The 21,999-nt window shown below is 40.4% G+C and overlaps 1 protein-coding gene across 2 annotated transcripts in view; it reads left to right on the top strand.

The window, feature by feature from the left end:
* negr1 (neuronal growth regulator 1) overlaps positions 1–21,999 on the top strand; it is a 101,348-nt gene that overhangs the window by 67,791 nt on the left and 11,558 nt on the right. Inside the window, exons 6-7 of one of the 2 annotated variants that reach the window (XM_088393675.1) lie at positions 1,424–1,572; positions 9,234–9,275. In XM_088393675.1, coding sequence (XP_088249801.1) covers positions 1,424–1,572; positions 9,234–9,275 — 191 coding nt within the window. The remainder of the gene's footprint in view (positions 1–1,423; positions 1,573–9,233; positions 9,276–21,999) is intronic. The other variant, XM_088393676.1, reaches the window with a different exon arrangement.

The raw sequence follows: 21,999 nt of genomic DNA, 5'->3' as shown, positions 1-21,999 counted from the left end.
AAATGATATAATGTGTTAATAATTTCACACATAAGTCGCTCCTTATAGTCATAAGTCAAACCCCCGGCCAAACTATGAAAAATCTGTGACTGATAGTCCGGAAAATACGGTATGTGGTCTTCATTGTTCAGCACAAAAAACAATAGGATTAGTGTCTGTACAACACCAAAAGTAGGAGAAATCAAGAGCCACTTTTGTTTTCCCAGTTTGTTCTTTTTTTTGTCTATCTGTTTTACGGCCTTAACATCATTTCAGTGCTGCTGCGAGTTTGCCACTGCTGAAAAAGCGTAACACTCTTTGACCAACTACTTTTCATGATCTGTCACAGCTTTGAATGGAGGCGAGGGAGTCTTTCATGTGCATGTCTGGGTGGTGGTGCTTTCAATCTGAATGAGAAGCTTGAGGAGTTGTGTTGACCCAAAAAAGAGAAAAGCTCACTTGGAGGCTACCATCAAGATTATTAGTGAGGCTGTCACGTTGGGACATCGCTTGACAAAAGGTCTAATGAAGTGGGTTAAGGCACAGTTCCTCATACTATAAACAAAGGAGTTAGGATACAACACGCCTGCTCTGTGAAGTATGAGGATTATGAAAAGCGTACTTCCTTAAGAAAGGGTTTAGTTCAAGAAATTGCAAAGACTTGAAATTAAACATATATTTTAATGTAATCATAAAATTATTATCATTTGAATGAATCAAACAAAAAATATTGTTTTTAATTATTTTCACAAAGATGTTTTTCGTTTAAAAATATGATTTTAAAATGTTTGCATTTAAAAAATATTTTTTGATGTCCTTATATTTTTGAAATGAAGTAAAATGAGTAAAAAAATATACATAGTACATATTACAGAAAATATAACACTTGAATGTTAACAGTGTGAGTCGTTGTCATCTTGATGCATTTCAATAGATTTGTTAGGCTATTTTGGAAGAAACAATTTAGATAAATACTAACAATTTAACAACACAATTATGCTAAACATTTACAATGCAGAGCTGCCAATTGTTACGAAAATATCTGAACGCTAACTCGTTTTGTCCGTAACACGTTATGATTGTTCTGAATATATTTGAAAGCAAGTTATTTTCAGCCTCGGATTCTGCAGGATTTTAAATATAATTCCACAAGCTATAAATGACTGTTAATTTCGTAACACAGCACAACATAATAAACTTATATTGTACTGTAAAGCAGCCCCTATCTTGTTCGTCATTTCACCTTCCTTTTCAAGGCTTCAGATACACACTAACACACCAAGGAATAACTCGACCAGCTGAAGAGGCTATTGAAGTGCTACTTAGTGTCAGGATGACAAACATTTGCGCTGTCCTTGACACCTCTCTCCTCCCCCTTGAACTTTTCTGCACATGTGGGTGAGAAATAAAAGCTTAATGTGTTGTCATTGTGCTCGTTTTTCAGGATTATCAAGGGCCAGGGCATCGAGATCAAGAGCCTCAGTTCCAGATCAGTCCTAACAGTGACCAACATGACCGAGGATCGTTACGGAAACTACACGTGTCTTGCTACCAATAAACTTGGGACCGCTAACGCCACTGTGCCTCTCATCCGTAAGTTCCGTTACACCGGATTTTTTTATTCTCATTTTTGTGCTGGTTTGTTAAAGAATCTTTTGGCTGCTAAAAGCGGTTTGTGACCTCGGAAGCATTTATACCAGAGGAAACCCAAAACTAAGCACTATTTCAACTTTTTGCCCACACATCCTCACCGGCGTTGCAGTACGTGTTGGCCCGCCAACTCTTTTATTCGCTTTTATTCTTTTCAACTCACCACTCTTGCTGCTTGTATCGAGCATATCTTGTCTGTGTGTTGCTGTGGGTCTCCTTTGAAATTTTGCATGAGCATTGACATTTAGTTTCACGTCAAGATTAGCACAATTGCAGCACAGAGGTCAGCGATGTTAAGATGAATGCTGAGAAGGCAGGCTGACCCTGATTACAAGTGAAGACTGCAAGGCAAACCTTTCATAACTTTTATATTTTTTAAATATATCAAACTAGGTTCAAAAGGTGGAGGAGACTAAAAGCCAAAGTACTGGCGCATAAATTGTCAGACATCACAAGAATAGTTATTACTCAAGGCAAGAGACTACCACACAATACAGATGACTGAAATATTGTATGATTGAAAACCATGGAAATTTGAATTGTGTATTAACGCAGACAAACCACTGAGACCCACTTGGCATTAATCATCATACAGATGTCTTGCAAGACTCAACTCTAAAAGTGAGGATGAATATTTATATTTTTGGCAAACCGTCTACAAGAAAATACCATCGATCCATTCCCCTCCACTTATCTGAGGTCAGGTCACGGGGGCTGCATCTTAAGCACTTCCCTCTCCCCAGCCACATCGTCCACTCCTCTGAAGAAATTGTGAGGCATTCCCAAGCCAACCGGGAGACGTAGTATCATCTCTGAGTTGTCCTCCTCTCAGTGAGATGTACCCTAAGCACTTCTCGAGAGAGGCATTCGAGAGGCATCCTAACAAGATGCCCGAGCCACCTCATCTGGTTCTTCTCAATCCAGAAAAGCAGAAAATCATATGATTCAGTTTTACCACCCTATCTCTATGGGAGCACTTCGACACCCTGTGTAAGAATCTCATTTCGACCCACAGCAGGTGACCATAGGTGAGGGTAGGAACTTAGATTGACCAGTAAATCGACAGACTGATACAGAGCCTGCACCATTGCCAATGCTGCACTGATCTGCCTGTCAATCTTCTTTTCCATTCCTCCCTCACTCGTGAACAAGACTCCAGAGGGCACTTCACCTGTTTCCGACTGAGTAGCACCGTCTCGGATTCGGAGGTGCTGATTCGTATCCCAGCTGCTTCACAATCGTTTGCAAACTGATCCACTAAGAGTTAAAGATCTCTTGAGCCAACAGAACCACATCACTTGCAAAGAAGCAAACCCTTTCGCTCCACCTAGAAATTATGTCTATAAAGGTTTTGACATGATCACAAAGTCTCTCATGGAACAGGATCGATGGGGAAAATGGGGTGGGAAAGTTGTTTATCAATAAACGCTGCTACCTGGTTGATACCTATATTTGAAGATTATTATACAGTTAACATTGACCGCCTATTGCTTCCCTAGTTACTTATTTACCATTGAAATTGCCATTAAAAAGGTGTTGAATAAACTAACGCTCCTTGGAGATATCCTGCACAGACACATCCCTTCTTCCCTGTTTCTCAAATAAGAAACAAGCGTGATACAGGATGCCTAGACAGCCCAAACCTAGAATAGAATTGAACATCCTGCTTCTCTACACGCCCTTTGTAATTTTTCAAGCCAGTGTGCATTAGAGGAGGCTAAGATGTCGGAAGAAGTGGCAGAGACCAATGTGGTTGGTAAAGAGGAAAGTACAAAGCTATCTCACGAATACTGGAACAGATATGTTATCATTTTATAATCTTACCAAAATCTACAGCGATAAATCATTGAGGATAGGTCCGCAGTATGTCAGAAAAGACCTAAACCTCACCCAAGGACAGAAAAACTTTGAATCAATAGGACACAAAAAGTGTGGCATGAACCTTATACACTTCAAACGAGATAAATGTGTCGTCCAAACAATCGCAAACTGAATGACGGGCTTGATTGGTAGTCATAGCAGGCTTGAGCTTCGCTAGTATTACAATAACAAGCAACTAGTGAAACGAAAATAGTTTTTCAGCACAACATGTAGACAGCTGTACAAATTATGCAGTCATCAAGCAAAAATAAAGTGTAATGATACAATGGTGGTTGTGTAGGTATGTAGATGATGGAGAAAATCATCATACAATTCAAGCCTGTATGCCACTGAGCGGCGAAGGTTCGCAATCGTTTGTGACCTTAACTGAATGCTGACGAAAAATTAACAATAATAATGTTAAAATTTGCCACTCAGTGGGATACAGGCTGCGTAAAGTGACCAGTGGTTCAGGGATTACGAAGCCAAATGTGCAAATGATGCAAAGAGCATGTTAAAGTGCCCAGTGGTATGGAAGAGCTATCAATAACAGTTATACAAATATTTAGCTGTGGCAGTTTTCTTAGTCTTCCTATCAATATCTCATTGTCATCATTATTGATAAGGCAGATGATTGTGGTGTCGTCTGCAAACTTACAAAAAAAAAAAAGTTTGACTGCTGTGTATTGGTTGTAATGTAGGAGATAAATTATTTTTGATTGCCACGTTCAGTTTTTTTATGGTTACTCTGCCAGCCATAATTTGTAAATCCAATCTTCACAAATGTATCCGAATCCTAAAGGAACCATAATAAATAATACTATAATTGATCAATTTGATTTGTTTGAGACACTGGCTTGGCTACATATGTCATTTGATTTAGTTGATAACAGTTATCTCTTTAATTTCTGTGCGTGAATGCTAGTTGCTATGTACAGGCATAATTAGTTTTTTTTTTAGGGGAAAAAGGGGAGCTGTCTGTCTCGGGACAGGGGCTTATGTGTTCAAGTGGATGATTCACCCACCAATTAATTGAGACAAAATGTGAGCATGAATAGAGTGTGGCAGTAGTGGAGTAACTATGGCATTTTACAAACAATGTGTTATTGAGCCTCTGTTGGATGTGACCTATAAGACAGAATCCCGTTATCTTGTCCACCTAATGCACTTGCCAAGCTGCGAGAAGCAATGCCAGTTAAGGATTGAAGAACAATGATGTAGAGCAAGGATAAAAGGGAAAAATCAATTTAATGTATTCGGTGATGAAATATGAACAGGTGAATTGAATTATTCACCAGTTTGCGCAGCACCCTTAGATGATAACATTGTCCCTCGTGAGCCAGGGACCGGGAATACAAAAATATATTTCTGTAGCATTTGCTGTTGTCAAAGGAGCACTCTGCAGTCCTGTTTGTGTATGCACATAGAACATCAAAAGAATACCTCAGATCTTCCAGTGGATGATCATAATGTGACACCGGCGAGGCCTAAAGGGGAAAAAAAAAGAAACCCTCAGCATAGTTAGAGGAAATAGAATCATTTTTGAACCACCCACAACTTCACTTCACTCTTGATTCCCTCGTCGGTCGTTCTGGCACACTTTTACTTTTCTGTCTGATTCTCTTATTCCTTCTTTTGTCCTTTCCCCGTCTCCTATTCATCCCGCGTCATCGTTTTACACATCTATCTTCTTCTTTCACACACACAAAAAGTGTGTGCTCTTGCCCCTTTTTACTCATGAGCAGAGAAAGGACAATTCTGCTGTCGCCCTTAATGAGGAACGGCAAGCAATCACCGTGGTGCACTCTCACTGGTACACAGATGCAAATAACAGAATCCAGAGGTGAGACCACAGGTGACTTTGGGGAGCTATTTTAGAAGCAGTCAATAGCCATTGATGAGCAAGATGGGAAGGCGAACGAGGCTTGCATATTTGACCGAGCGTCATACGTTGCATTGAATTTCAAGTGGAAGCAGAACATGTCTGTTGTGTGGAGAAGGGTCTGAAGATTTATGTGTCCTGATTGTATGAAAAAGGGGCAGTACTCTGACTTCAGCTTTGTTGGTTCTTAATATTCAGATGTCTTAAGTGTTGATACCTTATCCACCTATGTAATTTGACAAATCTTCATTATATACTTATATAATACGCTTGTAATCTTGGATGATTTATTATTGTTATTATTATTATTATTATTATTATTATTATTATTATTATGTATTTTTGTTTTGCAAAATTTTACAGGATATAAACACTATCAGTCTGTAAAAATGTGCAATTTCGAAATGCATAATAATAGAACGAAATTAATTCTTTCCGTTTGGGTACATTAACTAGGAACAACTATGACTGTTTGTCCTTTGTGAGCGACAATATGACTCTGCTGTGTGTACCACTTGTGGTATTTCCGATCATGACCTGAAATTCTAGAATTTGAGCATATGTTTAAATGATAAACACAGACTTTGTACAAACAAGCAAAAGTTATTTCAATGACATTCAAGAAAAAGCAAAGATAAGCAGCCTGCTGATTTTGCAGCAGGCTCTAGCTGTGTTTAAATCCTTTAGTTCCATAAACATGCTGGTATAAACTGATTATATATGCATAAATGAATGTTAATGCCTGTGAACAAAGACAAACATAGAGCTGACATGACATGTGTATTGCTTGTCTAAAAAAAAAAGTTTATCAGAAACAGAAAACAAGGATTATACTCAACCTGCTCACTAAGTGGGTGTGTCCAGCTGAATTTAGAGTTGGAGACACCAAAAGAAATTGTAGCCATTATTTATTTATTGTCTATCTCGTGTTATTCCCACTTTCCTTTGGGTAACCACATACTAGAGTTCGATTTCCCATTTCAACTGCAGGATAGAAGTAAAATTTGATGAAAAGAAGTGAAGCTGCTCTCTCCAATTTTCTGAGAAGTCCTCCAGCTTAATTGGTCAAGCTCTTGTACCCTCAGCCCACCTCGGCTTAGCCCCAGCGGAGCTTTCTCCTTCTTCTATACCTCTACTTTCACCCCACCCCACCCCCCAAGCTGTAATCAGAAGAGACTGATGAAGAAAAAAGTAGTAACTCACTTTCTCTCCATCACCGCCCAGTCTCCCTCAGGCAGAAGAGTCACTGCTGGCTCTGGATAATGGGCATTGTGTTCGATTGTCACTCCTATTAATCAGCACATGTAGGTGTCGTTCGGACATGTCTCCTCAGCTGACATGATGTTGTTTGCTCACGCTGTGTGATTGTGTCTGAGTCAAGGAGCAAGGACATGACAGCTAAAAGTGAGACCTGGGCCATAATCATAAATCATTATTGAAGCCAGGTGGAAAATGAAACCTACAGATGCACCCTTCTGCAAGTTGCACTCATCAGAGTTTGAAATCACTCCTGTCTAGTTTTTTTTTTACTTATATAAGAAAATGTCAATCACCCAAGGTCAATCCTTACATAATGCACACTCGTTGGTTGGTGTTTGTCATGGTGGTTTTATGTTAAACACTCACATATATGGGACGTGCAAATGTTTGTCTTCTCCTAAAAGCAGACTAAAAATATTGCACCGTTTACTTGCTTGAATTTACATATTTAGGCAATCAAAAAGCCATTAACATTTTTTTTCACTGGGGTGAGGAAACGTTTGGTGCTATGACAATGTGTTTATGCTGCAGCCCAACGGGTTTTAGACATAATGCCCACGTCACAGCATCTCCTGAAGGAAGGAACGTTTATCCCAGGATGAGTGAGCATCGTAGATGCCCTGCAGGATGATACACATTATGGGCAGAATAAAAAAATGACAATGAATAATTGTACAGTGCAGTTTGCAGAGAAACTAACACCAACTTTACCACCATATTTATGAATAAATGAATGAAATAGCTGTTAAACTTGAAAAAGTTGTTCTGTTTTATTAGTTTGTGCATCTTGACAAACACTGCAAATCCAAAGGGGAGAGTTTTCCAGTCAAAAGACATGTACCAGACAGAAATGGAGTGTCTGAGAGCTGGACGGATTCACTGATAATTCATGCTAAAATATTAATCAGATAGCCTGAGTCTGTCTGTTTGAAGAAAGAACTCAAAAGAAATTGTCTTCACATATCTGCTCCCGGAGGACGAGTTGAAGTGGAAGCATTCAATGAAGAAAAGATGCATTCGACCTGCCCCTGCACCCGTATGCATTGTGGAGAAGCCACATGAATGCTGATCTTTACACATTTTCAGCTTTAAAGAGGAATGATGAAATGAAATGAAAGCACACGGGCCTTAATTGTTGGTGGCTTATTCGAGTAGAAGACAACAAAGTCAGTAAACAACAGACAATAGTGGATGGTACGGATAAATTGAATACTAAATTTGTAATCTGATTCAAATTAGAAGTCTGCTCTTGGCTTGGATGGAAAATCCTAATGCAAAATCCAATAACATGCTGGTCTGTTTTTCGATACTGTATGTGCAAGGCTGCCATGACTTCCCTAGTGACATAGAAGCTCTTCTTCTGTCACCAAGCCGTGAGGAATAAAGTAGCTCACACCTTTGTGGGAAGAACAGAGAGTTTGAACAGCTGACTGTGGGCACATGTCCCAATTGCATAGCTGAACAAAACAAGCAGAATAACCACCTCATTGCTTCCCTTTGAGCCTTTAAAGCCCGTTCAAGCAGTGTGAGCTTAACATCAGTTAAAAATTTTGTTTGCTGAAAGTGATTTGGGAAATACAGAAACGATCTCATCCTCCAACGTGGCAGACAAACAAATACCAACAACATGATTGAAACTGTCGATACTGTACCTTCTTCTCATAACACCCTTTGTTGAAGCTGGTCCATCTTTTGTATTTGGAGTCATAAAAAGGCAAATTGTGCAGAGTTGAGAAATCCCTATGTGTTAACCTTGTCTGGCCCCCGGGTGTGTCTACATGTGGCATTTAAAACCTGGACTATGAAGAAAAAAGTTCCCATATAGTTTTGAACATCCCTAGATTTTACATTATTTCATCCCCCAATTGTCATTAATGGTGCAGCCTGATATTTTCTTACCATTACTATTCGACCAATGTATTTGAATTATATATGATATTTATTTCTGGCAGTTTGTCCATTGCATGCGCCAAATGCACGAATCTGCACTCTGAATTGACAAGTGTAATTGGGCAGCTTGGTGATGATGGGCTGCCTTTACGAGTGAAAATACAATCCATGCACTGTCTTGATAGGGGGCTTGCTTTTTACTTCTAACTTATCAGATGAGCACAAACAGCCACGAGCAACACGATAGCTCTGAACGGGCACTAAGGTGCCCTTCAGTAAAGAGTTATCAATGGCTCATTTGCAAGAGACTTGACCACTGCTCAAAACTCATTTCAAGGGGGTCTGTAAGGTATAAAGTGTTATCTAATTATATACTATACCTCCCGTAAGAAATTTCTAACAGTCACATGGAAAATTGTAGCCATCAGAGAGACGGGCATTTATATTGACGTCACGAGGCATGCAGTATGATTGACATTTTCACTCAATGTGGTGTTTCCAAGCATCTTTTATATTTACATGACTGAGACATCTCTGCTACAGGAAGTCTTGAGCATGTAGAGGTTGCATCTTACCACAGAGATGCTGATCCTTTTGTCGTTGCATGTTCTTCTATTTTTTTCTTCCTTTTCACGTTACGTCTCCATTCTGTTAATAATACATGAATGTCCTCTTTCCCTCCCCTTTCCCTCTCCCCTCTCCTCCCCTGTAGCAATTATTGAACCCACCACCACTAGTGCTGTCTCAAGGCCAGGTCAGTATATGTCACCGTGCTGTACATCAAACTAGCAAAGAGGTCCGCTGCCTCATACTAACCAGACCCGTTATCGTCTCCATCTTATATCAAATAGCTGGATGCAACGCCTGCTGGGTGTACAGCTTTCCTGTATGTCCTTAATTTATTATATTTGCTCATTTTTATTTTTTTGGCCTTATAATTTTGGGTTGGCTTCGACACCTCGGCTCTATAGCCTGGAACCATCTCCACGCGGTGTCCCTTCCATCACAACGCTGCCTGCGCCTCTTTCTCACTTCCCCACGTGAAGTAAATGGTAGCATCATCAAAGTGGCTGTTACATATGCCTCTGGGCCAGATGCTTTTCATAATGCTGATGGCTCCCTCTTCTCTTTGGCTTTCCCACGACCGCCGGCATCACTCTCTTTGCTTCTTAGCGCTAGTTCAACGTAGCAAACATCAAAGGCAGGATACTGATGGCTCTCGGTTTGTTGTTTGGAAGATGGAATCTCTTCGCTCTTTGTATTTCTCCTTCATTTATCCCTCTTTCTTTCCGAGGCTTAATCCTGTAACATCCCTCTCCCTTCTTTCTCTTTCTCTTCCATCTCTTTATACAACCATGTGGTGTTGTGGCCACCCCTGATCTGCTCGTGTTGTTATTGGTGGTGGTGCACTGTCAATGTCACCCTTCTTCCCTCACACTCATCACTGTACTCTCCCATATTGCTGTCCGGAATAATCCCTTCTGTCTGTTCCTCTTTTCTCCCTCTCTAATGGATTTCCATAGTGTAATCTTTTTGCTGCTTATTTCAGCCTATTACTGTCCACATGCAGAATCGTTGAGGAAAGAATGCACAGTTGACGTTAACCACGGATGGTTTGGTCGTGTCTTTGGATGTCTTAGAAATGTATAAAAAGCCATGATGTCACACAAGAAGCACTGCGGTGAGGAAAAGTTCAACTCATGCTTTGTGTGCGTTCTTATAAAAATGAGTGAATTCATTCAAAGTGGGCAATGTTTATTTACAGACCACCAGAGCCTCGACCCTATGGGGGTCGTTTCTCAGTGCCTCAAACACATTTGTGTTGCATACAAATGCAAAACAGCAAAACAATTTAGCAAGCAAATTTCAACGTGTGTATAACTCCCAGTTAAACACAATCTGTTTTCATAAATGAAACAAGAAGAAATTGAAATCATCCATTCCAAGATGTTCCCAATCTACAGCTGCAGTTTGTATTTTTAATAAAGGTCAATTTCCAGCACATAAATACGTAAAACTGGAAGGCTGTCTAGTCGTCCTTAACTCTGAAGCTCAGCAATGGATGATGTAATGAAGTAATCACTGCTAGTGCTTCGAAGTCTCTTTACATTACGACTAAATGCAGTTACTTTAGTTCTTCTGTTGTTATTGTCAACCTAATGTTGAGCCATATTGGACCGATTAACCAAGACTTGTGCGCACTACATTCCTACAGGGCTATTTTTCTTTCTTTCTTTCTTTTTCCCTTTTCGCTAACAATCTGATGGCATCAGCAGCCAATACACCCCAAAAATACCAATTGAAAAGCAAAAAAACACTTGGGCTTGGTTCCTAATTTGTTAATTGAGCAGAAGTCGCACAAGATTTGATGGAGTTTTATGTGACCACATGCATGGTTGTGATTCAACCTAAAGCTTTTGTCTGACCCTATGAATTTTGTTGAAAAACTTAATTACATCGCCATATTTTTGTGGCTACAAAGTCTCTTACCACATATGTTCTTGTCTAAAATGCCGTATATTGAGCTATCACTAACGAATCTTTATGCAATCGAATACCATATCGATTATTCCATTCATTACATGGGTAATTCTTTACATACATCAAATTAGCTGAGTTAGATAGAGGATTATAGCAAGATATATTAACAAATTGCAAAGTATGCATTGTGTCTTGTTAACAATTTGATACAGAATATAATGTCTGTTGGTAATGGAGTGTTGTGTTTGGTATCTTTGGTGAGTAGGAGTGATGTGGTGGGCTAATATTTTGTATATACGGTATGTTGTTATGTCTGTGATTGGCTAGCGACCAGTTCAGGATCTACCCCGCTGGTATAGGCCCCAGCACGGCCGTGACCCCCCCCCTAAAGGATAAGCGGTTCGGAAGATGTCGTGTCCTTATACTCGAAAAAAAACGCTTGAAATATTCAAACATTCAAATTCACCTCTGCTTCCATACCTAACCTCATGCAAGGTTTTGTATTGCATGATGGATGTGCTCAGTGTTTTTTGTGGCTTTTTTGTCCAGCCTTATGAATAGATAGCATTGTTTCCTCTTTGACAGTGTGGAGACAATGTGCGGGATAAGCAGGAACTCCCCTGCCCGTGCCTCTACTACCAAATATAATTACCCGTGGATATTCTGTCCGATAAAAACTTTAAATAAACTCAGTGCCGAGTAGCAGACCTGGCGTGACCTCCATCTCTCATTTGATGTAATGCCGGCAGAACAAATGACAATTTCATGGTCCAAAGGAGCACCAGTGGAGATCAACTCGTGCAGAAACTCAGTTCTCTCGTTTACTCCTGACTTTTCGAAATTAAAAGTTGCCTTGCTTAAATAATGAAAAAATGAGAATAATTATAGAGACCAGCAAATACTTTTCTCTCCACTTGTTTATCATCTGCGGTCACTTCTCTTTTAATGAAGTTTGGAGTATAAGAGAAAAATATACAATTTATGTCTGCAAGGGAAACAAACCATGAAGTAGAAGCATTTATTCCTCATAGTGAGCGTTTGTTGGAGCCGACTAAGCAAATTTGATAAATAAATAACTGATCCATATTTAAATAGACCTTAAATTTAAAAAAAAAAAATACTGAGACTTTTTATATTACTTCCTGGATCATCTGGAAATTAATGAGAATGTAACATGAAATCATTTACCGAAAACAGAATTCACTTTCACAAAACCAGTTTATGCATATGAGATGAACACTTAAAGTACAGCCTCACTCAATTTTGGGAGCAGCAAAAGTCCCAGTTGAAATATATTGATCACACAGGAACGAGAGCAGAAACTTTTTTTTTCCATCTTCCATGTTTGCAACAGGATTTGGAAAATCTCTTCAAAAGCCCGTGGTGGGCAGAGAATTGACTTGGCATCGTTGCGGAGGAGAGGCGGCTTTTGGAGCCTAAAATGTTCAGTTGCAAGCTTAGCGTTTGGGCTGGAAATGGACGGTATGGAGGCAGTAGCAGAGAGCAAGGTGACAGATAAGATGAACCTTCCTCACTGACCCGTTCCCACCCACGCTGTGACCAACTGTGACAGATGGTGAGCGCGTTCATCCACCGGCACATTCTACCAAAGAGCAAGCCGGGAGTACTTCAGGCGTTCACTCGTGTCACCGGCCATCGCAACTCCACCACAGCAAACGTGACCGGAGCCTAAGGCAGCTGTGACCCAAGCCGCTTTCTCCCAGCAATGTCAAACCAATTGTTATCATCACAGCTACTGCAACATCAAAATTCAGTGTTAATTATTACTGGCTCTGCCTGTTCAACTGTGCTCTAGTTTATGTCCAAAAGCACTTAACCCGATATCCTCCCTGTCTTCAGCATGTGTGTTTTGTCTGCATTCAGCTCAACATAATACACAGCAGCCTGAAGCTGCTGGCTTGCTGCTACCCTGTCATCGAAATGAAATGTAGATGTGTGATGATAGCATCTATTCCCAGAGGCTGTAACTTGTCTGTATTTCTACAAATCACTTGACAGTAGAAAAACTGTACTAAGCCACGCTTAAGTGAACTAAACTTCTGGTTCAATGAACACTAAATGCATTATGCATGAAGTGTATGTCTCCAATTCCTGAGTGTTTCTTCTAAATAAGCAAAGAAATATCCATGCGGACTGAATGTAGTGGAATGAAGATAACACGCAAAACTTTACCCCAAGAGATTTTAAATGAACAGGTTACGAAAGGTTACTCAATGTTTTCAACACATGTACAGTTGGCAATTGACCAGCATCCTAATACGGATTGCATTGTGCTTTTTCCAATTCCATTGTGCTGTGTTTTGTCCTCTTGTGTGCTGGAGGTCTTTCCGATTGGCCCGTTTCATTTAAATGGGTCATTAGCTATTGGGAAGTCACGATAAAGCAGTGCTTGGAAACACAGTGAGGGTGGTCACATCTTAATTCAAGATCTATGTGGATGTCTAAGTCTTCAGAAAAAAATTACTTACGGGTCTGCTTAAAGCTTGGCTTTTATTATAAGTCAAATTATCTGAAAATGTGGACCAAACTCATAAATGAATCTGTAAAATCTCTACAACGTTCACATTATCCTACTCTGCTGCAGCAACGAGAAGCACAAACTGAAAATATGGAAATGTGTCAAGTCGTAATTACACCATTGTCAGCTTGGACAACAGTGTCCTTGGATTTGTGAGTCTCCCCAGCTAATGGCAGTATGAATACACCACACTTATGAAACATTCATCAGGATGGATGGACCACTGATAAGGTTCTATTTTCTGAAGAGAATTATCCGGTGAGTCCTAGCACGCAAAAAAAAAAATACCGCGTTAGTATTCGCCCGCCTCACTTAACACTGTGTGCCGGCTGTCAGACCCACTGAGCTACCCACACAGATAATCCGTTTTGGAAGTGCGTTTTCCAGCAGCCTTATCAGTCTATGGTAGCGAGCTCAAGAGCAGTGCAACCCCTTCTGCGACCTTCCTTCGGTCTCGTGGTTTGTTTAGAGGCGATATGCTGACCTTCATTTTTGAAAAAGAGTTAACTCTTATAGAAATCAAGTGGCTGATAAACAGATGTGTGCATGTCATCTCGAATTCTTGACCTCCAGTTCCATGGATGCTGTAAATACAGAGATGAAGACTTGTTGTGACCAAAGGTGACTTCAAAACCATTTGTTCTGTCCCTTGGGAATGCACCCTTTACATTAAATGTATCCTCTCCTTTCTAGTTATTCATACTGCTCATGAGCGTTACATGGTGATCGTGCAAAACATCAAAGTAGGCTTGCGATTCAAGTGCGCCTCAGTGAACATCACTCCCCGTGTCTTAATGTGACATTTGCATACAATAAGATCATGCCAGCATGAACTGACTTTAAAAGAACTTATTTTGCTACCCACGCAGTGGTGAATTGTGATTCGATTTAAAGTGTACTCGGGTCCTTTTTTGTAGTGACATCTTTCCCAGTTTTTAATCTTCTATTTTAAGTTTTTTTTTTCCTTCCAAGACTTGTAGTCATACTCATGAGCTGAAAGTTTTTCCATATAAGCAAAGACCACAGAGTCACTTGTTATGGGACAAAGAAATATATTTTTTCAACTCAAATCTTTTTCCAACTTTAATTGGAACTCGAGCTACAGCACTCGTGGTTATTAATGAAACAATTCAGTTGGAAAGAGGAATTTGGTGCTCCCAACACGCAGACAGGAGTCAGTTGTGCGAGAGATGAAGCAGAAAATGGATAGCCATTTCCTTTTATGGCCACAGAAGGCTGCTGTCGAGATTCAGTCTTTGTCTATAATTGAGACACCAGGGTATATTCTTTTTCTGGACAGAGTCTAATGGTTTGTGCATTAAGGGGCATGATTGAAGAAAGCCCTATACTTACAGTAAGGGCTGCAGTAAATCACAAAATGCCTTTTTTTTTGGTCCAATTTTGTTGATGGTAGTGGTCTCACACTGGGCAGTTTACATCACTATCGCTCTTCCTCATGTGCTGGGAGCACCCTTTGGTAAATGGGTGTAATTTTGAGCTAAGAGAGTGAACACGCAGTGGTAATGAAAGTGAAGTTTGGCCATCCTTTCCAGCGATCCTTCACAACAGAGGCATTGCATTTGACCTGCGAACCCTCAGAACCTAAGGAGGTAAACTCCCATTAGATTTGTTTGATGACTCCACATCTTGTGCTCTTCGGTTTCTAATCATACTCAAAGTAATTATTTGTTACCATCGCTTTACTCCCACGCATGCTGCAGTTATCAGTACTAGATTTGGGAAGATTTTTTGACAGAGGGGGTGTGCTCACCATTGAACTAAGTTGAATATACTGTACTCCTCTGTTTTGGTTCTTGGTGTGGGTTTTCAAAGGTTTTCAAATGTGACAGCTGGTTTGCAGCAGATTATTGGTGTTTTATGTGAGCGTGCCAGTGGAGATGGAGTCTTTGTAGCCTACCAGCTTTAAAATACTTAAACCTCTGGAATCCTTCCCACCCGCAACATGCCGTTTCCCCATGTTGTTGAGTCTTGAACGAATAGGATGCTTCGTATATGTCACGCCATGATAAATGGTGGGAATTGCACTGCAATTAGCATCACTATTCTAAATACAACCTGACTGACTCAGACCGAGGAAGAAGCCTGCAATGCGCTTTGCGCTCATTTGTTTTCAAAGCGGTTTTGCCAGAACAGAATACGTCCCATTATTGGAGCATTATTTCACCCACAATAAAATCTGTTGTCATGGAATACCATTTTACTTGTTTTGATAAACTGCTGAATATTTGTTGTACCTGTGTTCTGTTTTCTTCTTTATTCAGATATACAGTACATACTTTATTTTCCAGACTACAAGCCACTACTTTCTCCACAAGCTTTGAACCCTGCGGTTTATAGTCCAGTGCGGTTTATCTATGGATTTGTTTATGATTTTTATGACATTGTATGATTTGTGCATATTCTCTTATATATGGAAATTAAACATTAAAACACCTGCGGTTTATAGTCCGGTGCGGCTTATATATGAACAAAACAGGATTTTCCCCGAATTATAGCTGGTGCAGTTTATATTCAGGTGCGGCTTATAGTCCACAAATTACAGTAATGTTTTTCGTTATATTTTAATCATTATTTTGAATGAAGTATATAGGTGCTGAACACATGTCACAGTTTTCCATTTTTAAGGCATTTTTTTTAAGAATTTCTATTGTCATGAATACATGCTTACTCGCAAAAGCCGTCCTCTGAATTTACCTCAAAGCAGTAGTAAACACAGGGGGCAACTTTGTGCCTCGGGAAAAGTTCAGCGTTTCAATGTCTTGCTGAAGGACAACACAGCCCGAGTCTGGCAGTTGTTGGATGGTCCATTGAATCCTCTCTAATTTTGTCTGTCCATACTTGACAAAGCTGAAGGGCTTTTTTTTTTTTTTTTTTGTCAACGACTTCAAGTGGGATCCCCATGGTGGCAGTCGCTTATCTTAACCACTTGGCCACAGCTGCCTTTTTCATTTTAGTCAAAGGATGTTGAGCAAAATATTGCATCTTTCCCTTGACCCACATTGCTTATTTGCTTGTGTATTGGAATTCATTAGAAATCAGAGAGCACGCCTTGAGATCATTGACGAGTTTTAAACATTGCTCTCAAAGTGTCTGTTAGTCATCAGTTCTGTGCAACTTTTCGTTTTTTCTTGGGCTGGCTTTGGCCATATCTGATTTCAAGCTGCTCTTCAAGGCGTCCTTTGGACAAACAGCACATCTCACATTGGCACAAGTGTGACAGGAGGACTCAATGGTGCTCTCACGAAGCAGGTTTTCCCCTCTTATCCTGCTCTCTGTCCACGTAAAGAGATTTTTAAAGAAGTCCTATTGACTTGCTGCACTTGTTTCACCTTCAGCAATGTGGTATTATCGACTACATGGATCCATATGCCCTGTGCTTATAGCAGTAGGGTGTGCCAACCTCTCATAGTCCTTTCTTGTGTCTTTTCTTTCATTTCATATTTATCTTTTTTGTCAGACTCTGCATCTTTGGTGATGCCTCTGCACTCCTCTTTGTGAACTTTACACTCATACTGGCTCTGCTACTGCACAATGTTTGTAATTAATTTTTATGGGAGCCTGCAAAAAGCTTCTCCCAACCACTTAAATAAACTAAAATCACACTCAAACTTACTTCAACCATTGTCAGAAAAAAGCTCTCACTCAGACCGACAACGATCGGCGGTTTTGGACAGAGTAGATCCACCGACTAGTCCACTGTCTTCCAATTCTTTTGTATTGACAAACCACACCTGAAGAGCTTGAGGTTTTTTAACGTGGTTAGAAAAGGTCATGGCATTAAGGAATGGCATTCTCTTTGGGGGGAATGTATTGCCGTTAAATAAGGTTAGTTCTATCGGCTCAATTTCAGTCCTCTCTGGGATAGCTAAGAGACAGTTAACCTTACAATAATACTGAAGGTTATCAATTCAGTTTAGTGTGGCATAACCAGACAATCACTCATTGAAGGCATAGTAAAATATTGTAGAACATGCTTGTTCTTGAACGAATCCTTGGTACGCAATGACCTAAGGGAAATATAAACACATTTGCAATAAGATGAATACTTGCGAAACCTGCAAAAACAACTAGAATGTCATTTCTGGTGTTTGAGTTAGCCAGATAATTTCCTAAATCCTCCTCCTTTGGACTGCTTTTGAAAATGTTGAACTTTCAAGGCCTTATCGAATAAATAAGCAGCCAAAACAATGTGGCAGCATAATTGGTCCCTGGAACCTGTCAACCTTTTTCTGTAGTGAGTACGCATTTATCTTTGTTGACAGTTTGTCACTCAAAACATCACAAAAAGGTCTGCAAAGCTGTCATTTTAATTGGACAAGTGTAGTACTCATCTGTGACAGAAGAGGTGGCAGTGAGTTGCTGCCTGCTCTAAAACAAGAGTTTAGCCTCCGTTGATGGTGCCAAATCTCCTTCACATGCTCTATGATCCCTCGTTTATTGCTGATAATTAGTTCCAAGATAGGGGAAAAAATGTGTGAGTGCAAACATTAGGGCGTCACTAAAACTCAGTCACAAAAAATCTACCGTAAACATGTCAAGGTTCCGCTCTGCTCTCGCCGTGCTGGCTGGCTGACGCGCCCTCGCACTGGTCCAATAAGGAACAGCGTGCACTAATACATGCTGATGGCTGCCACCTGTGTCCTTGTTGCCGACTAATTAGGGTGTGTATTTAAACCCGCAAGCCCGTCAGTCTGCGGTGGTTCGTCTGTCTTGATACACGTATACCTGCCACCTGGTTCTGCTATGCCACGCCACGTGATTCCCGTTTGCCTGATCCACTGTATCGTGCAATGCCTGTTTAGCAAAAGCCTGTTTTTATGATCTGCTCTGGCCTCTATTTGACACGACCTTCTGCATGTCCTTGACCACAAGCTTGCTATGCCCGTCTGCTGAGATAAAGCGTGGTTAGAATTGCTCTTACAGCTCTAAACCAATCAGCGGCAATAGTACAGCTCAACATGTTCCCATTGGCCTCGTCTCCTCTACTGGCCAATAGTGTGCTGTAAAGTCATATGGGCAGACAAAGCCCTGCGCTCCAAGTGACCCTGCAAAAAAGCCACGATGGACAGAAATATCCGTAATATTTAATATTATTAAAAACCTGCGATGCACTGAGGCTGTGAAGGATGAACCGTGAAATAACGAGGGATCGCTGTATAACGGGTGACATCCCAACGGGTTGCCAGCCAATAGCAGGGCACACAGAAACGAACAACCATTCACACATGCACTCACACCTACGGGCAATTTGGAGTGCTCAATTGGCAGCAAACACAATTACACAACAAACTGATAGTTTTGAAATCGGGGACTAGTAAATACTGTTCAAATAGTTTAAAAAGCTTAATGGTAATAAAAATTGCTAGCAATATCTGTTTTTAAAAAGTGAAGACAATTTGTAATTTTAGTAATGACACAAAGTCGATGCAAAAATTTTCTTTGCGGGCCACATAAAATTATTTAGGGGGCCATATCTGGCCCGTGGGCCTTGAGTTCGTTTTAGATGATTAGAGTACATAAAGTAACAAACAAACATCTGCCAATTTGCTAATGGTTTTTACTGATGTTAGAAGGGCTAGAATCAATTGACACAATCGGCAGGCAGATTAATGGGTAAACCAAGCCCTAATTTACATATTGTTCAATATTATTCCCAAGGAGCAATTGTATGACCATGGTGTGTGTGTCTGCAGTTTTGGTATTGTGTTACCGGGAACATTTTCCAAAGGTTGGCAGGTCTGCAAGCTTCACAAGTTCTTCCAAGCCAAGTGTGTCCCGTTTGATAGCAGGATTTGCGTATGGATGTTCGCATTAGTTGTGGATGGCTGCTGCTGACAGTCAATGATACACTTCTTCTTGCACACACCCTTGCACAAACACTTCCCTGCCTCCTGCACAGCTCAGCGGCTTCTCATTTTAGCCGAGTTCCTCTCATGCAACAGAGGAATTAAAATGCAAGTGCTTAAGGGCAAAGCCCCCCAAGGCCCCAAATAGAAACTATTAACTCTTTACTATTCCCTTGGCTTTCCATCTGATGACTTATTCAAGGCTCCTGACAAGGAGCTGGCCTCCTTAGATTCACTCATAATAATGAGGAAACGTCACTGAGCATGCTGAGAGATGCCTTTGGCAAAAAGGCAAACTACACAGAGGATGGCCTTCGAAACCCACCTTGCATTTCTTCATTTTCCCTCATCTGCGTTAACATGTTTAAGCATCTTACAAGACCCTCATAGGTCTGCCACCTTTGACTTTTAATTAATTGAAACTGAGAAATCCTGCACCGTGTCACTTGAAAGCAGACTAGCGGATTAAGCCATTTTGTTATTGCTAATGCCATATAACATGATGAGATCTTTTTGATGGTGGGTGGCTCCCAGTGGGCCCCCAGCCACAGATCTGCAAACCAACATGAAACAGCAGAATACAAGGGAATGTGCCTTTCACCGCTAGAAGACTTTGACATCACAGAGAAATATCAAAGACATTCTATTATTGTTCAACTTGCCTCGCTTTGGACGGATCTCAGTGGTGTGTGTGTTCGCTTTGATATGACATTGAGCAGATTGATGTGGGTTGAGTTGACGAGGAACTTTTTGTTTCAGAGCAGACCAAGCCTACAGTTAAAGTCTTTTAAATTACAAGTTCAAAAAATGATTTATAACGCCGTCAAGAATATTTACCTTTATGGCATGTTGATTTTTTTTGTGCAATTTGCTGAATAAATTAGCCTTGTTATCCCAACTCAATACTTAGATTCTAGATTTTTAACTAAACGTTTTTTACTGAATTGTCTGTGCTGCTCAGAGCATTAATTTCTCGACAGATTATATGTAACTAAGACTATTTTCCTTTTCTTCTCTGATCAGTCAATATTGTTTCACCTCAAATATTGTTTATTGCTTTTTCATTAAAGTAGCTCATAGCTTGCTATAGAGTAGCAAAGAGGATCAATTTATATGGAAAATGTTCTTTTTCTTCACATGCGTGGATAAGGTGTTTGACACCTTTCAGAGTAAGATGATCATCAGTACTTTTCTGTCACGCTAAAGTTTAGCGGCTAAACATTATTGTCATTGCACAAAGAGCACACAGCTCAGCACTTTGAAGCCATTATACAAAATGCACTTTGAGCAGATTGAATGAGCTTGTACTGTATATCATACTTAATTTTCAAATGCACCTGTTTTTTCCTGCATTGATGAGTCTAATCACCTTGAAACGTGCACTTTTCTCATTGTTCGAGACAGTGGAACCTCTAAAGCAGGATTCCACCCGAGGCTAATTTGTAATTACATAAATAAATGAATCTAATTAGTAAAATGCACCGTTTAAACTGGCAAATTCAAACCTTAGTCATGCATGACATTGCACAAGACCTTACCATATTGTGCTGCATTGTAACTTGGGAAAAATATTGCCACATCAAAGCAAAGACTACATGAATATTATATTGATTAAGGTCTTGTACTATATTTGAAACTCATGTTTCACATGACATCACCTGTGCTGATTTTGTGGTTTTAATTTTACGCCAAAATGTTATCCATCCATCCATTTTTTTGTACCGCTTGTCCCCACGGGGGTCGCGGGCGTGCTGGAGCCTATCCCAGCAGTCATCGGGCAGTACACCCTGAACCGGTTGCCAGCCAATCGCACACAGAGACGAACAACCATCCACACTCGCACTCACGCCTACGGGCAATTGGGAGTGCCCGGAGAAAACCCACGCGGACATGGGGAGAACATGCAAGCTCCATACTAAAATAAAAAAAAAATAAAAAATTCTCAGACAGAAGGCCATCAACAGCTCCAAAATGAGTCATCTCGTTTCAGCTAAGACTAGTTGTACCCTTCACAAAAATGTACGTACATAATTGTCAAGAGGTTCAAGTGGCCTTATGTATTCTTGCAGCTTACTTTATCATACTTTTGTTGACATTGCAGCAGATCTGAAGATTTTTTTTTTTAGTACTGAAATGTGAATTTGAAAGAGAGATATTTATACTCTCACCAAAACAGACCGTAGTAATGGTGTGAGAGGCAGATTTGGAAACGCTCTTGAATCGATGTTGCTCTCTTTAGGAGACTAAAGCTTTTATCTGGACCTCAGGCAGCCAGGCAGGCAGGAGGAAAGCGAGTGGGGAGAAGGAACTGCATTGTGTTCACTGCCTCTGGTTCTGTGTTTGTTTAATAAAGAAATACTTCAAGTGTGACACTGTCGAAGCCCATGGGCGTGCCCTATCCAACGCGCAGAGTTAGGAATAATTTGCTTGCACATATGGCGTGTGCCTCTATTGAGTTGTGACTCGCCTTCTTACACCCTCATGCAATGCAACTGCAAGACATAATCCACTGCTCATGCTAATCACCTGCCAATTGATGTAGTCTTTTTTTGGTCCAACAATTTCTGTAAACCACAGATCCATTTGAGATC

The sequence above is a fragment of the Syngnathus floridae genome, chromosome 13 (genome assembly GCF_059516105.1).
Source record: "Syngnathus floridae isolate MCC-2025c chromosome 13, RoL_Sflo_1.0, whole genome shotgun sequence".
In the NCBI taxonomy this organism is placed as follows: domain Eukaryota; kingdom Metazoa; phylum Chordata; class Actinopteri; order Syngnathiformes; family Syngnathidae; genus Syngnathus; species Syngnathus floridae.
The sequence above is the reverse complement of the archived record's forward strand: the minus strand, read 5'-3'. Positions and strand labels throughout refer to the sequence as shown.